Here is a 16,756-nt window from a genome sequence, read left to right as displayed (position 1 = left end):
GGGAGGCAGTGGGTGGTGACTCAGGTGGTTGGCTCGCTGCCACCCACATAGGAATTTGGATTGAGTTTTGGGCTTCTGGCTTTAATCTGCCCTAGCCCTGTCTGTTTCAGGCATTTGGGAAGTGGGCCGGTTGATACATCTCTTTTCCTCTGCCTCACAAATAAAATAAATAAAAGTGGAAAAAAAAGAATTGTTGTCCTTTTCTTTTTAGGATTTATTTATTTTGATTGGATGGTCAGATTTAAAGAAAGAAGGAGAGACAGAAAGGTCTTCCATCTGCTGATTCGCTTGCCAAGTGGTTGCAGTGGCTGGAGCTGAGCCAGTCTGAAGCCAGGAGCCAGGAGCTTCTTTCTGGGGTCTCCCATGCAAGCAGTGTATCCCGAGGCCTGGGGCCATCTTCCTTTGCTTTCTCAGGCCACAAACAGGTTACTGGAAGGAAAGTAGAGCAACCATGAGCTGCACTCACATGGAATTCTGGTGCATACAGTCAAGGACTTTAACCACTAGGCTACTGCACTAGGCCCAAAATGTTGTGCTTTGAAAAGTAATACGGTTAGTATCTTTCGAAATAATTCTATTGAAAGTCACATGCTTTATTGCTTTACAAAAATCTGGGTTGGGCCCAGCGGCGTGGCCTAGCAGCTGAAGTCCTCGCCTTGAACGCCCCGGGATCCCATATGGGCGCCGATTCTAATCCCGGCAGCTCCACTTCCCATCCAGCTCCCTGCTTGTGGCCTGGGAAAGCAGTTGAGGATGGCCCAATGCATTGGGACCCTGAACCCGCGTGGGAGACCCGGAAGAGGTTCCAGGTTCCTGGCTTCGGATCGGCGCGCACCGGCCCGTTGAGGCTCACTTGGGGAGTGAATCATCGGACAGAAGATCTTCCTCTCTGTCTCTCCTCCTCTGTGTATATCTGGCTGTAATAAAATGAATAAATCTTTAAAAAAAAAAAATCTGGGTCAGGCCCAGCGGCGTGGCCTAGTGGCTAAAGTCCTGGCCTTGAACGTGCAAGGATCCCATATGGGTGACGGTTCTAATCCCAGCAGTCTCACTTCCCATCCAGCTCCCTGCTTGTGGCTTGGGAAAGCAGTGAAGGATGGCCCAAAGTCTTGAGACCCTGTACTTACATGGGAGAATCAGAAGAGGCTCCGGGCTCCTGGCTTCGGATTGGCTCAACTCCAACTGTTGTGGCCACTTGGGGAGTGAATCACCGGAACAGGTGGAACTGAACCAGTCCGAAGCAGGAGCCAGGAGCTTCTTCCGGATCTCCCACGTGGGTGCAGGGTCCCTGCCAGAGTCCAGCTCCTGCTGAGTTCGGAACTTGAGAAGGGTGCGTGGATCAGGGATAAAGAGGAAATAAATGAACCACTACGATTTCATGATCATAATGGACGGTGCGGGAAAGCTGTCCACTTTATTTATACAGAAGCAGACAAACTCTGGCTCAGACTTTTTATGTCATGGTCACGTGGGTGTTTCTAAGGATAATTCTGCCCTTTGTTTCACCTTAAAGCAGGATGTTATCCATCCTGACCCTGTGGTCAGGAAGTTCTCAATAGATGTTGCGTATCAATCAGCAACACATTGCTACTACAATCCTCATTCTACAACTTAATCTTGAATCTTCTTAAGGGAAGAAATGCATCACAGAAGGAAGGACCTAAAAATCAAGGAAAGAGGGAAAGAATAGATTCCCACTATATCTAGGGACTTCACACCCTTGATCAGCGTATGGTCAGTGGGGGCAGCAATAATAAAAGGCCATTTGGCTAAAACGGAATCAGCAACGTCAACTTCCAAGCTCACATTGGTAATAAACATTAACTGCAGAGGCAGAAAATGCTTAAATAGATTATAGAATAGTGTCCATGCAAAGGGAGGTGGAGCCGCATCCAGGTGGTTGTAGAGACATCATCTGGGCCCTGCCGTGCAGCAGGAAATTCCTGGCGGCCCTTCCTACAATGGAACAATACTCTACACACCTTCCTGTCTTCACAGCCACCACAAGGACCCCAGCAGTCCCAATGCATTTGGCCGTTTTGACTGCTTTCCCAGGCCACAAGCAGGGAGCTTGATGGGAAGTAGAGCAGCCAGAACAAAAACTGGTGCCCATATTGGATCCTGGGCGAGGATTTAGCTACTTGGCCCAGTGTATTGGTTTCTTATGGCCGCAGTTGAAAAGCCATGCAAACTGAATGGTTTACAACATACATTTATTCTCTTAGAGTGCCTGAGGCTAAAGTCAAGGTCAGCAATGTTGTGCTGTCTCTGAAGGCTGTAGGGCAGAATCCTTCCTTGCCTTGTCCCAGCTTCTGGTGGTGGGCGGCAAGCCTGGCATTCCTGGGTTGGCAGTTGTGTAACTCAGTTGTCTCCATGTGGCTACCTTCCAGGAGCACCTGTGTTCACATTGCATTTTTTCTGTGAGGGTCTGCCTCTGTGTCTCTTCCTATAAGGACAGCAGTCATAGTGGATTAAGGACCTTCCCCAGTACAGTATGACATCATTTTAACTATTTCCAAATAAGGACACATTCACGGTTACTGGGGCTTAAAACTTCCCTGTCTCTTGCCGGGAGATGTAATTCCATCCATCACAAGTAGACCTTTCCCCTTTTGTTTATCCAGTTCTCAGCTAATGCATATTTGGATTTTTTTTTTTTTTTTTTTGGCTAACCATTATGAATGATGCTGTTGTGAGTTTTTATGTGAATTTATGAATATATACCTAAGGATGGAATTAGGGAGCCATAGAAACTTAGTGTTATTTTCCAACGCAACTTGTGTCCGTTGACATTTCTGCTAACAATGAGAGTTCTCATTTCTCGACACCGTTGCCAGATTTATTATATTTTATAATGACTTATTTGTTTTTATTGGAAAGAGAGATTTACAGAAAGAAGGACAGAAATAGAGAAAGATTGGGCCTAGCATAGTAGCCTAGTGCCTAAGGTCCTCAACTTGCATGCACCGGAATCCCATATGGGCGCCAGTTCATGTCCCAGATGCTCTACTTCCCATCCAGCTCTCTGTGGCCTGGGAAAGCAATCAAGGACAGTCCAAAGCCTTGGGATCCTGCGCCTGCGTGGGGGAACTGAAAGAGGCTCCTGGCTCCTGACTTTGATTGGCTCAGCTCTGGCCGTTGTGGCCACTGGGTCAGTGAGCCAGTGGATGGAGGATCTTTCTTTCTTTTCTTTTCTTTTCTTTTTTTTTTTTTTTTGTTTAAAGATTATTTATTTTATTGGAAAGGCAGACATTCAGAGAGTAGGAGAGACAGAGAGGAAGATCTTCGTCCGATGATTCACTCCCCAAGTGACCGCAACGGCCGGTGCTGCGCTAATCCAATGCCAGGAGCCAAGAATTTCTCCTGGGTTTTCCACACAGGTGCAGGGTCTCAAGGCCTTGGGCCGTCCTTGACTGCTTTCCCAGGCCACAAGCAGGGAGCTGGATGGGAAGTGGAGGTGCCGGGATTAGAACCGGCGTCCATATGTGATCCCAGAACGTTCAAGGTGAGGACTTCATCTGCCAGGCCACACCACCGGACCCACTTTTTTTTTAAAAATTTATTTATATTTATTGGAAAGTGAGATATATAAGAGAGGAGGAAAGAGAGGAAGATCTTCTGTCCGATGATTCACTCCCCACGCGGCTGCAACAGCCAGAGCTGAGATGGTCTGAAGCCAGGAGCTAGCAGCCTCTTCTGGGTCTCCCACATGGGTGCAGGTCCCAAAGCTTTGGGTTGTCCTCGACTACTTTCCCTGGCCACAAGCAGGGAGCTGGATGGGAAGAGGGGTGGCCAGGACACGAACTGCTGGTGCCCATATCAGATCCCAGTGCATGCATAGAAAGGACGTTAGCCACTAAACTATGGTGCCAGGCACCTCTAAACACTTTTGACCTAATCATTTAATTAGATTAGATGCAATTATTTTGTCAAGTGTGATATTTATTTGTCCTGTCTCTAAAGAGCACTGTGGGGCCCTGTGTAGTAGCCTAGCAGCTAAAGTTCTCGCCTTGCATGTTGAGATCCCATATGGGTTTTGTGTCTAATCCCGGCAGCCCTGTTTCCCATCCAGCTCCCTGCTTGTGGCCTGGGAAAGAAATCGAGGACGTCCCAAAGCTTGGCACCCTGCACCCACTTGGGAGACCTAGAAGAGGCTCTACGCTCCTGGCTTCAGATCGGCACAGCTTCAGCTGTTATGGCCATTTGGGGAGTGAATCAGCGGACAGATTTTTCTCTCTGTCTCTCTCCTCCTCTCTGTATATCTGACTTTCCAATAAAAAATAAATCTTTAAAGTATGCATTAAAACATAAAGGGCACTGTATTAGGAAATGGCACCATAGCTCAGTTGATTAATCCTCCCCCTTCAAGGGAAGAAATCCCGTAGAGGTGCCAGTTTGTGTGTTGGCCACTTGACTTCCCATCTAGTTCCCTACTTATGGCCTAGGAAAGCAGTAGAGTATGGTCCAAATCCATATGGGAGACCCGGAAGAAGCTCCTGGCTCCTGGCTTCGGATTGGCTCAGCTCCAGCCGTTGCAGCCACTTGGAGAGTGAATCAGCGGCAGGCAGTCTTTCTTTCTGTCTCTCCCTCTCTCTGTAAATCTGCCTTTCCAACAAAAATAAATAAATAAATAAATAAATAAAAGGAGCACTGTTAAAAAACACTTGTATTTTCCTAATTATGGAGATATACATACTTGTATGATGCTTGAATAATAAGTTGTTCATAATCCTGCCACCCTTGGTAACCACTGTTAATGGATGGATGTTGGCTATTTATACAAAAAAACTGAATGTCAGGTCATTCCAGTCAGGGCAGTCAGTGGGGCGCTGAGAAGTTTGGATCCCAGAGCGGGTCTTCAGCAAGGTTTGTTTTTTCTCATTTCAAGTACAGAATTGAATCACATTTCCTCTTTATAGCATTAAGTTTCAATAAAGAAAATGATTTTTTAATGTGAATAACAGAATGTTTTAATCTGATGATTGAATTAGAGTCATTTATCATCAAGATGTTAGCACATGACAGATTGAACTGAATTTCATGCATTTAATAAATGCCTAGTGGATGTGTTGTGCTCTGTGATGTGATGTGATGGAGAAGTAGCCCACACAGGGGATTTGCACTCCGGCAGGAAAGACAGTGACTGGACCAACAGTTTATCAGGTCAGCAGGAGAAAAGTTGGGCATCTTCCTGAGTTTTCATACATACATACAGTTTTGTAACCCAGGACCCTATCAAGATGTGGCCCTTTACCACCATTCTAGGAAGTTCCCGCCTGTTTGAAATGTTCTTTGCTAGCGTTTGGCATGATTGAGTCCTTTTTGTCATTCAGAATTCATTCACAATTCAGTTTAAGTGTCTTTTCCTGTGACCCTGCCTTTATAACAACTACCATTCATGAGTTTTTCCACCACAGATAAAACGTTTAACGTCAAGAAGTTTCCCAATATTGGAGCATATGGTATCTCTCTTAAATCTGGCTTCGGAATTGGTTTCAAGTGTTTGAGGATGCATCCATGTTGCAGGACTCACTTCACTCCTTTTTCTTTTTTCTTCTCTTTTTTTTTTTTTAAGATTTATTTTATTACAAAGTCAGATATACAGAGAGAGGAGAGACAGAGAGGAAGATCTTCCGTGCGATGATTCACTCCCCAAGTGAGCCTCAACGGGCTGGTTCGCGCCAATCCAAAGCCGGGAACCAGGAACCTCTTCCGGGTCTCCCACGCGGGTGCAGTGTCCCAAAGCTTTGGGCCGTCCTCGACTGCCTTCCCAGGCCACAAGCAGGGAGCTGGATGGGAAGTGGAGCTGCCGGGATTAGAACTGGCACCCATATGGGATCCCGGGGCGTGTTCAAGGTGAGGACTTTAGCTGCTAGGCCACGCTGCCGGGCCCCCACTCCTTTTTCTTTATATACATGCACTATGTGGTCTGTTTCATCTTTTGGCTATTATGAATACAACTACTATGAACATTCTTATGCCAATCATTTTGTGGAAAGGTTTCCTTTTCCCTGTGTGAGAATCGGAGCTTGACTCAATCTGACATTTCCAGATCTTTATTGTGTGGAAAATGGATTTTTCAGTGTGTTCTCCTTATGTTGGTCCCTTCCACCTCTTCACCTCTCTGTGTTGCCTTCTGGGTACTTCCTGGATTGATCTCCAGTTTACAGATTCTCCCTGTGTATGTCTGATCTACTGTTTGATTAGCCTGCTAAGTCCCAAATTAAATTTTTTCCAGTGTTCAATACATTGTGACATTTCAAAAAAATTGTATAGGATATTATCTTTAAAATTAAAAAAATATTGTTTTGCGGCCAGCATGATGACATAACAGGCTAATCCTTCATTCCATACCACCAGCCATTCAAGTCCTGGCTATTCCATTTGCTGATGGTCTGGCAAAACAGTGCAGCGTAGCCCAAGGCCTTGGAAGACCTGGAAGAAGCTCCTGGCTCCCAGGTTAGGACCAGCCCATTTGGGGAGTGAATCAGTGGGTGGAAGATTTCTCTATTTCTTTTTCCCTCTCTCACTCACTCTCTTCTTTTCGCTGTAACTCTGACTTTTAAGTAAAAGTAGACCTTTTTTAAAAAAAACTTCTATTTTTCCTGAAAGACAAGGATAAAGAGAGGAGAGAGAGAGGGAGATCTCCCATCTGCTGGTTCATTCCCCACATGCCTGCACCTGCTGGACAAGGCTCAGCTGACTCTGCGGCTGGCAGCCTGGTTCAGGTCTCCCATGTGGGACAGGGACCCAATGACTTGAGCCGTCACCTGCTGCCTCCCAGGATGAGTATGAGTGGGAAGCTTGAATCGGTGGTGGCTCTGGAGCTTGAATCCAGACATTCCAGTGTGGGATGTGGCCGTCCCGAATGAGGACTTAACAGCTGGGACAAATGCCTTCTCTTTGTTTGGATTCGTTGGTGAGCTTTCGAAGAAGAAGGCCCGTCTTTCCATATTTCTTATGTGATTGAGAAGCACCAGTGCATACGGGACACACTTCAAGCATATTTATGACTCTGCTTGCTTCCCGCTGAATTTACCAAGTCTGAATGGATTCAAATTCAGTGTCTTGGCCCTGGGGCTCCTTGGTGAGGATATTATGAACTTAGTCTCTGTGCCTGTCCACAGTACTGGCTTGGGAGTCTGTGCCCATACCCTAGTCTCTGTCCATGCCCTAAGCCTTGGCCTTGGTGGTTGGGCACTGCCGGGTCCCTGTGGTTGGGCAAGGCAACACTCTCCTAGGTCCCAGCTGTGTCCTGTACTGGCAGTCTACATTTTTTTAACATATTTTATTCAGATAACAGTTTCAACATGCATGGTCCAAAACCATTCAAATAATAAGTCAGATGTTAAAGACTAGTCTTTAAACATTATAGCCAAGGATGCCACACTTGCTATGATCTCTCCGATATAAAACCACACCCACACCTCAGTGGCCACCAAGCCATTCAGCAAAGCTTCCTAACTGTGAGCTGTTTGAAGCTACTAGTCTGAGCACTTTGGACTATTTTTTTTCAGGCTTTGAATCGCTGTAGGGATCTCAGCAAGGGTTGGAGGAAGCAGCATAGTGCTAAAATGTGGCCATTCAAGGCTTCCAGTAAGTCACACAGTATTCACTGGCACAGGGACCTCCTCCGAGAGGTTACGGACAAATTGGGCCATGGTGGTAGTGCCAGCCTACCCTTCTTCTTTTTTTTTTTTTTTTTAAAGATTTATTCATTTTATTACAGCCAGATATACACAGAGGAGGAGAGACAGAGAGGAAGATCTTCCATCTGATGTTTCACTCCCCAAGTGAGCCGCAACGGGCCGATGCGCGCCGATCCGAAGCCGGGAACCTGGAACCTCTTCCGGGTCTCCCACGCGGGTGCAGTGTCCCAATGCATTGGGCCGTCCTCGACTGCTTTCCCAGGCCACAAGCAGGGAGCTGGATGTGAAGTGGAGCTGCCGGGATTAGAACCGGCGCCCATATGGGATCCCGGGGCTTTCAAGGCGAGGACTTTAGCCGCTAGGCCACGCCGCCGGGCCCCAGCCTACCCTTCTGACCCAGCACTAGTGTAGCCCTGTGCTGGGGCTGCTGGGAGCCTGGTTTCTGCCCAGCTTTGCCCCCACCCATTGTGTGTTCCTTCTTCCGTTCCTGGCACCTGACCATTTCCTTCTTTTCTTTTTAAATCTGTTTATTAATTTCTGAATCTTTGAAAAAATGTTTATTTTCATCTGTTTGAATGGGAGAAAGACAGAAAGAACGGGGAGGGCAGAGCGAGAGATGAAGAAAGAAAAGCAGGTTTCCAAATGCTCACAATAGCAAGCGTTGTGCCACTGCGAAGCTGCAAGCCAGAAACTCGCTCCAGGTCTCCCCATGAGCGGCTGGAACCCGGAAATTTGAACATCATCTGCTACTCCCAGGCATCAACAGGAAGCTTGTTTGGAAGTAGAGGTATTGGGACTTGAACCAGCACCTGGTTAGGGGAAATGAGCAGCTCTGACTATAACTTAACCCACTATACCAAAAGACCCACCCTACTTCTTAACAAGTCTTTTTTCTTTTCAGTTTTCTTTTCTTTTGTTTGTTTCTTGTTAACAAATCTTTTCTATGATTTTTTTCCTGGATTTTCTTAAAGTGGCAAGGATTTTCTGTCTTCTCAGCATATGATGATAGAGGTTTCTCTGTATACATGATTCAGTCTCAGTAAGCCTCAGTTTCCTCTTCAGCAGAAGCACTGGGAAAAGCACCTATGAAGCATGAGGCACAGTTTTTGGACTAACTAGAATAAAGTGAAATTTATTTTTAAAATCACCAGCTCTATTATTATTTTTTATTACAGTTAATAACCATTACCATTCCAACTTTCCTACAGTAGCCAAATATCTCTGTGCATATGGGCATGATTATAATTTCAGAGTTGCTTCACATATGAAATGATTTTTTAAAAATGGCACACATTCGTCGGGACAACCTCCGCAGTAGAAAGCGTAGGTGGGGTGCAGCAGAATGTTGCAGCTCTGGGCGGTTTGCATCTGAGGCCAGAGCCTCACAGATGGGTAGCCCAGCACCCAGAGTGTTTTTGTTTGGTTGGCACAATATTTTTAAAATCTGAGAGTTTATTGTTAACACTTAAAGGTGATGACATTTCATGAACAGTGCAGATCCCTGACTTCCGTTGAATGAACCAAGTATCTGCCCATAGCAGGCCTTCTTCCTGTGTGGGACCATCAGCTGTGCTCAGTGGTGCTGCCCGGAGTTTCCTCCCTGGATGACACTGAGGACCACTATGCTAGTCACCTTTTTGTTGCTACACCTGAAGTCCCGAAACAACTAACTTCATAAAGGAACAGTATTTATTGGAGCCAGTATGATGGCATAGTTGGCTAAGCCTCTGCCTGCAGCACCAGCATCCCATGTGGTTGCTGATATGAGTCCTGGCTGCTCCACTTCCAATCCAGCTCCCTGTTTATTGCCTGGAAAAGCAGCAGAGGATGGTTCAAATTTTTGGGCGCCTACACCCACATGGGAGACCCAAAGGAAGCTTATGGCTCTTTGCTTTGAAAAGATCCAGCTCTGGCCATTGCACCATTGCTGCTATTTGGGGAGTAAATCAGAGGATAAAAGATCCGTCTCTCTTTTCTGTGTAGCTCTGCTTTTCAAATATATCTAGCTCAGTTTTGAAGGATTAATCCCAAGATTAGGGGGCCCCCATTGGTGTGGCAGCTGGTAGGGGTGGTAGAACTTGCAAAGGCATGACCATGTGATGAGTGAGGGGGAGAGAGGTTGGTCCCAAATTCAGGCTTTCGTAACAACCCTGCGCCTACACTCAGTGCCCCAAGGACCTCCCTTAGGCCCTGCTGCCGTGACTTGCCAGTCATGTTCTGTGGTGAACATTCAACATCTGAATTAATATCAAGCCACAGGAGCCACTTAACGGTTATGTTCAGTCCTTGACTGTGCTGTAGAGAAGTAAGTACTGTGTCCACTCATATCTCCAGAATGGGAAACAAAAGATGCGTCCCAAGCAAAATGACAATGGGTCAGTGTGTGTCCACTTACTTACATGACCACGCCTGCCTGAGTAGACCTTTCGCTGTGCCATCCCCTTGTTCACACCGCGGCTGTCTCTCTCCTTTTGTGTGGCCCTCCTGAGTCAGTCTCTGTGACCAACTAGGGAGACTTGCTGAACCACCAGGAAAGTGTTTACTCAGGCCAGTTTCCTGTACTCCCCCACTCCCACACCTGCCAGAAAAGCAAAGTCAGTAAAATCAGTCTCTCCAGCAACTTGCTTTTAAAATGAGAAATGAAAGCTTTCATTTAACTGTTAGGAAATTTAAGGTTTAAAATATCAAGATTAGGGGGCGGATGCAATGGCTTAATTGGCTAATCTTCCACCTGCAAGTGCCGGCACCCCATATGGCATCACTTTGTGTTCCAGCTGCTCCACTTCTGGTGCAGCTCCACTGCTTATGGTTTGGGAAAGCAGTGGAGGATGGCCCAAAGCATTGGTGACCTGAGTGAGAGACTGGGAAGAGGCTCCTGGATTTAGATTGGCTCAGTTTTGGGGAGTGAACCAGCAGATAGAAGATTCTTCTGTCTCTCCTTTCTGTCTTTCCCATAAAAATAAATACATCAGTCCTGGAACATAACCAAGTGGCTAAAGTCATCACCTTGAACATGCCAGGATCCCATATGGGCGCTGGTTCTAATCCTGGCGGCCCTCCTTCCCATCCAACTCTCTGCTTATGGCCTGGGAAAACAGTCAAGGACAGCCCGAAGCTTTGGGATTCTGCACCTGCGTGGGAGACCTAGAAGAAGTTTCTGGCTCCTAGCTTCAAATCGGCACAGTTCTGGCAGTTATGGTCACATGGGGAGTGAATCATCGGACCGAGGATCTTCTCTGTCCTCCTCTCTGTGTATCTGACTTTGCAATAAAAATAATTTTTTAAAGTATATAAGTAAAATACAAACATTTTAAAGAAGGTCCCTACACTAAAAAATTCACTCACTAATAAATTGGCATTTGGAAGTGAGAAGCTAGTTTATTCTGCTTTGATTGATACAGTTTTACTTAAAATTGTTAACTTCATGTTCCTTTTTGCTTGAAAGGTAGAGGGAGAATCAGGAGGTGGAGAGGCAGATGGAGAGATCTTCCACCTACTGCAAATGCCTGCACAGCCAGGGCTGGTCTAAGCTAACTGCAGAGCCCAATCCAAATCTTCTCCGAGGGTGGCAGGGACCTGAGTTCTTGAGCCATCATCCGCTGCCTCTCAGGATACCAAGTGGAGACACAGCAGCCAAGACTTGAATCAGGCATTCTGATATGGTTTTCTATCGTTAAGAGAATCGTGGGGACCCGACCTGTTAGCCTAGTGGCCGAAGTCCTCGCCTTGCATGTGCTGGAATCCCATTTGGGTACCAGTTCATGTCCTGGCTGCTATACTTCCCATCCAGCTCCTGCCTTGGGATCCTGTGTCCATGTGGGAGACCCAGAGGAGGCTGCTGCCTCCTGGCTTTGCATCAGCTCAGCTCCAGCGTCGTGGCCACTTGGGGAGTAAGCCAGCGGATTGAAGATCTTTCTCTGTGTCTCTTGCTTCTCTCTTCCTTTCCAATAAAAAATAAATAAATCTTTATTAAAAGAAAAAAACACGGAAAAAGAGAATCCTGGGTAACTATCAGAGTATAGAGGGTAGAGAGTAGATGTGTTCTAGGGTGAGGATAGAGACAGAGGTGGAGTACAGTTATTAAAAAAAATGATGAGGGGCTCGGCGGCGTGGCCTAGTGGCTAAGGTCCTCGCCTTGATCCCATGTGGCTGCTGGTTCTAATCCCGGCAGCTCCACTTCCTCTCTATCTCTCCTCCTCTCAGTATATCTGACTTTGTAATAAAAATAAAATAAATCTTAAAAAAAAAAGTAAAAAAAATGATTAGAATTTTGTTTCACTTAATGTACAGTAGTGATTTTGCTTTACGCTCATAGGAATTATAAATGAAACACTGAGGAGAAAGCCTGTTTAAGTGTATATTTTGCATATAAATTAGAAACATGTTTTTTTCTCTTTTGCAGATTGTGGGCCTAGTGATGTGTTTTCCTGAACAGTAGAGTCCAAGATGTCGAGGCCCAACTTCGTGGCTTTGACCGTGACCACCCTTCTGGGTGTGGCTGTGGGAGGATTTGTCCTGTGGAGAGGCATACAGCAGCGGTGGAGAAAGACAAGCCCTGTGACCCAGCAGCAGCAGCAGCAGGTGCACGTTCAGGAGGAGGAGCAGCCGCAGCAGCAGCAAGTGCCGGGCAGTGGGGAACCGCCCACTCCAGCAGAAGACCAGCCGCACTCCCGCCCCCCCAGAACCTCCTGGGAGGACAGGATCCTCCAAGGGAAGGTGGTGGTAGTGTCGCAGGAGGCAGAGTGGGAGCAGATCGAGCCCGTGCTTAGGAGCGACTTGGAAGATTTTCCAGTTCTTGGAATTGACTGTGAGTGGGTAAGTCGAAAATCAAAGGCAAAAAAAGGAATCTCTTCTTGACTTGGGCCTTGGAAGGTCAGGTAGAGGATAAGGGGAAAGGAGAATTGGCCTGTTCTGCACAGGAGGTCCTGGCCAGCTGGCAGCTGCTGCTGTTCTCGGGTTATGCGATTGCTTATGATCCTGGCTTCTGCGTTCAGACGAGCTGTGAACATGGATAAACTGCTTAACCTCTCTGTTGATGGTAGACATAAAATGGTACTTAGCTGCCAATGGCTTTTCTCAGGATACAAATAGATTACACCTACAAAGTCTTCAGCTCAGGTAATACGTGTTCATGAAACACCATTCATATTTTTAGTAGCATTTTCATAAGAAAATGGAGAGGACAGGTTTGTTGAAATAAGAATTATGACCTAAGTAAGAATTTAGAAAGATAACAGCTAACATTTGAAATGCTGTCTATCCTAAGACATGCAGGATACTGTTTTACCTGTATCATTTCATTTCGTTTTCATAGTTACTTCATAGACAAGAAGAGACTGTTGTTATCCTCACTTTCCATAGGAAATAGTCACAGATCAGTAGGAGTCACATATTGTGTCATTGTGTGACAGTGTAGGGAGAGGAGTCACAAAAGCCCTGAGACCTCAGCCGCTGAGGGTGTCCAGCACCGGCGGATGCTAAAGCTGCTTCTGACCTTGGGCCAGTGGAAGGATCGGATGCTGTAACATTCTACAGACAGTTATGTCAGAAAAATGCATATATCTTCATATAATTTTCGAAATTTATCTGTAACAACAGTTTTTAAAAATCTTTGGTAGATTAGAAAAATTTATATTTTCAAATCACCTTCATTATTTCAAACTAAACAGTATAAATTCAACAATGACAGGGTAGTCTGAAATGAATAATTGATAACAGAGATTAGCTTAACAATAACATATCTTGGGCCCAGCACAGTAACCTAGCAGCTGAAGTCCTCGTCTTAAATGCTCCGGGATCCCATATGGGTGCCGGTTCTAATCCCAGCAGCCCTGCTTCCCAGCCAGTTCCTTGCTTGTGGCCTGGGAAAGCAGTCAAGGACGGCCCAATGCCTTAGGACCCTGCACCCGCATGAGAGACCCGGAAGGAGCTCCTTGCTCCTGGCTTCGGATCGGCTTAGCTCTGGCCAAGCTGCAGTCACCTGGGGAGTGAATCATCGGACGGAAGTTCTTCCTCTGTGTCTCTCCTCCTCTGTATATCTGACTTTCCAATAAAAATTTAAAAAATAATAATATACCATAATTACATAGTAAAGTGGCAAATAATACAAAATTCACTTTATTTGAAATGTTTGTTTATGGATGGATGCCACATCTCCCTGCAGGTATGACTGCATTTGCCTAATTGCTGTGACAGAAAAACCATGAGAAAGTCACCCATCCTTGCTCTGTCTCTTCTTCTATCACTGTTTCTCTTTCGCCTTCATTCACTTTTGTGTAACTGTCATTTAATTGTTATCTTTTCTTTTTATTTTTTTTAAGATTTTTTTTATTTTTATTGGAAAGATAGATATACAGAGAGGAGGAGAGACAGAGAGGAAGATCTTCCATATGATGATTCATTTCCCCAGTGAGCGCAACAGCTGGTGCTGTGCTGATCCGGAGTTAGGAGCCAGGAACCTCCTCCAGGTCTCCCATGTGGGTGCAGGGTCCCAAGGCTTTGGGCGTCCTTGACTGCTTTCCCAGGCCACAAGCAGGGAGCTGGATGGGAAGCAGAGCTGCCAGGATTAGAACCAGCACCCATATGGGATCCCAGTGCCTGTTCAAGGTGAGGACTTTAGCCGTTAGGCCACCACACTGGGCTCTTCTATGTTTTCTTGAGTGTTTTAAAGATTTATTTTATCTGAACAGCAAAGTCACAAAGAGAGATGGTGAGGGAGAAGGAGAAGATGAAGAGAGGAAGAGAGAGAGAGATTATCCATCCATTGGTTTACATCCCATATGGCTACAATGTCTGAGGCTAAGTCAGGCTGAAGCCAGAGCCAGGAATTTCATGAGTCTCCCGCGTGGGTGCAGGGGCTTCTGCTGCTTTCTCAGGCATATTAGTAGGGAGCTGTATTAGAAGTGGAGCAACGGGCTTCTCTGTTTCCTTTTCTGATTTCCCTTCTGACTGATACATAAATATGGAAGTGACGTAGATGTGGTGTCTTCTGTAGCCATCCCAGGAACTGTAAGTTACAGACAGGTAATGTAAATGAATAATGTAGCAGGAGTGTATTTTTGGATACATAATATTGTTCTTAATTCATAGAGAAATATATTCCATTTCTTTCTCTCTCTTTTTTTAAAGATTTATTTATTTCATTACAAAGTCAGATATACAAAGAGGAGGAGAGACAGAGAGGAAGATCTTCCGTCTGATGATTCACTCCCCAAGTGAGCCGCAACGGGCCGGTGCACGCCAATCCAGTGCCAGGAACCAGGAACCTCTTCCGGATCTCCCGCGCGGGTACAGGGTCCCAATGCATTGGGCCGTCCTCAACTGCTTTCCCAGGCCACAAGCAGGGAGCTGGATGGGAAGTGGAGCTGCCGGGATTAGAACTGGCGCCCATGTGGGATCCTGGCGCGTTCAAGGCGAGGACTTTAGCCACTAGGCCACGCTGCCGGGCCCTCTTTCTCTTTTTTTTTTCTTTAGCACACAAATATCCAGGATCTTCCATTTAGCTTTTTTTGTGGATCTGAGGAATATTTCTTTGTATTAGAAGGCAGTTGGCCTAAATGTTGAAAAGACAATATGGTGAATCAGAGAATTCATGCCTCATATAAATGAGTAAGCTGCCATACAGTTTAAGCCAAGTGCTACCAAATTACCCAGTTCTTTAAGGAGGAACTTGGAATATGGGTTTTTAAAAATGTGAACTCTACTAATTAAAAAAATTCTTGCACAAGTATTTAAATATGACAACTTATCTGTGGGTCAACAGATGGGTCCGTGGGCCACTAATTTATGTCTTCTAATCTCCATTCTTTTCCTGTGATCTCATCTACTTTTATAGCTTTAAATATCATTGCCATGCTGACAACTCTCAAAATTAGAATGCCAGCCTTTTATATCCACCTGCTTGCTTGCTGTCTCCCCTGGAATGTCTGACATTCATCCCAGACTTAGCGTGTTCCTAAGAGAGCTCTGGATTCTGTTGTGTTAACCCTAGTCTTTCCTGTCTTTCAGGGGATTAGTCTCTTCCCTGAGGGCTCCCAAGCCCACCAAGTAATAGGATTAAAACTCAGACATAAACAGATTGTGATTGTCTGTTAACTGTATTGAATGCCAAAATATATGGAGAGTCCAAGAAGCATAGAGCAGGGAATAGCCTGTATGCTCCCCAGTGGATGTATGGGTTTCCAGATCTTCCTGAGTTAGCCCTGGTGATGCACCACTGAGGGGAGCAGTGTAAAATGAGGGTTCTGGGCCCGGCGGCGTGGCCTAGCGACTCAAGTCCTCACTTTGAACGCTCCGGGATCCCATATGGGCGCCGGTTCTAATCCCGACGTCCCTGCTTCCCATCCAGCTCCCTGCTTGTGGCCTGGGAAAGCAGTCAAGGACAGCTCAAGGCCTTGGGACCCTGCACCTGTGTGGGAGACTTGTACGAAGTTCCTGGTTCCTGGCATTGGATCGGCACAGCACTGGCCATTGTGGTCACCTGGGGAGTGAATCATCATATGGAAGATCTTCCTCTCTGTCTCTCCTCCTCTCTGTATATCTGACTTTGTAATAAAAATGAATCAATCTTAAAAGGAAAGTGAAATAATAAAAGTGAGGGTTCTGCCATGTTTCAGAAGGCAGCATTACTTTCTTCTGAGGAGATTGGGTGGAAATGTCTAGTACCTTTCTTGCCCTTTAAAGCTGCTGCCTGTTCTTTTCTGGGGATTCTGACTACGTATGTCCCTACAGGTGCAATAAAGATGGAGTGGCGTAAAGGTGGTTTCTGCAGGAACATTCTGTGGGCTCAGGCGTACCTGAAATACACTCTTGTCATTATTTTTTAAAGATTTATTTATTTATTTAGAAAAAAAAGAGTTCTTCTTATTTTTTTTAATTGGAAAGGTAGATCTATAGAAGGAGAGACAGAGAGAAAGATCTTCCATGTGCTGGTTCACTCCCCAAATGGCCACAATTCCTGAAGCTTAACTGATCGGGAGCCAGGAGCTTCCTTCGGGTTTCCCACTTGGGTGCAGGGTCCCAAGGCTTTGGGCTGTCCTTGACTGCTTTCCCAAGCCACAAGCAGGGAGCTGGATGGGAAGTGGAGAAGCTGGGCTACGAACCGGTGA

At 45.9% G+C, this 16,756-nt stretch overlaps 1 protein-coding gene across 2 annotated transcripts in view; it reads left to right on the top strand.

Annotated features, from left to right (window-relative positions):
• Positions 1-16,756, top strand: part of EXD2 (exonuclease 3'-5' domain containing 2) — a 57,550-nt gene that overhangs the window by 20,455 nt on the left and 20,339 nt on the right. For both annotated transcript variants that reach the window (XM_058655567.1, XM_058655569.1), the window contains one exon: positions 12,052-12,464. In XM_058655567.1, coding sequence (XP_058511550.1) covers positions 12,096-12,464 — 369 coding nt within the window. In that variant the 5' untranslated portion in view covers positions 12,052-12,095. The remainder of the gene's footprint in view (positions 1-12,051; positions 12,465-16,756) is intronic.

The sequence above is a fragment of the Ochotona princeps genome, chromosome 26 (assembly GCF_030435755.1).
Source record: "Ochotona princeps isolate mOchPri1 chromosome 26, mOchPri1.hap1, whole genome shotgun sequence".
NCBI classification, from domain to species: Eukaryota; Metazoa; Chordata; class Mammalia; order Lagomorpha; family Ochotonidae; genus Ochotona; species Ochotona princeps.
This window is presented reverse-complemented; position numbering and strand designations above follow the sequence as displayed.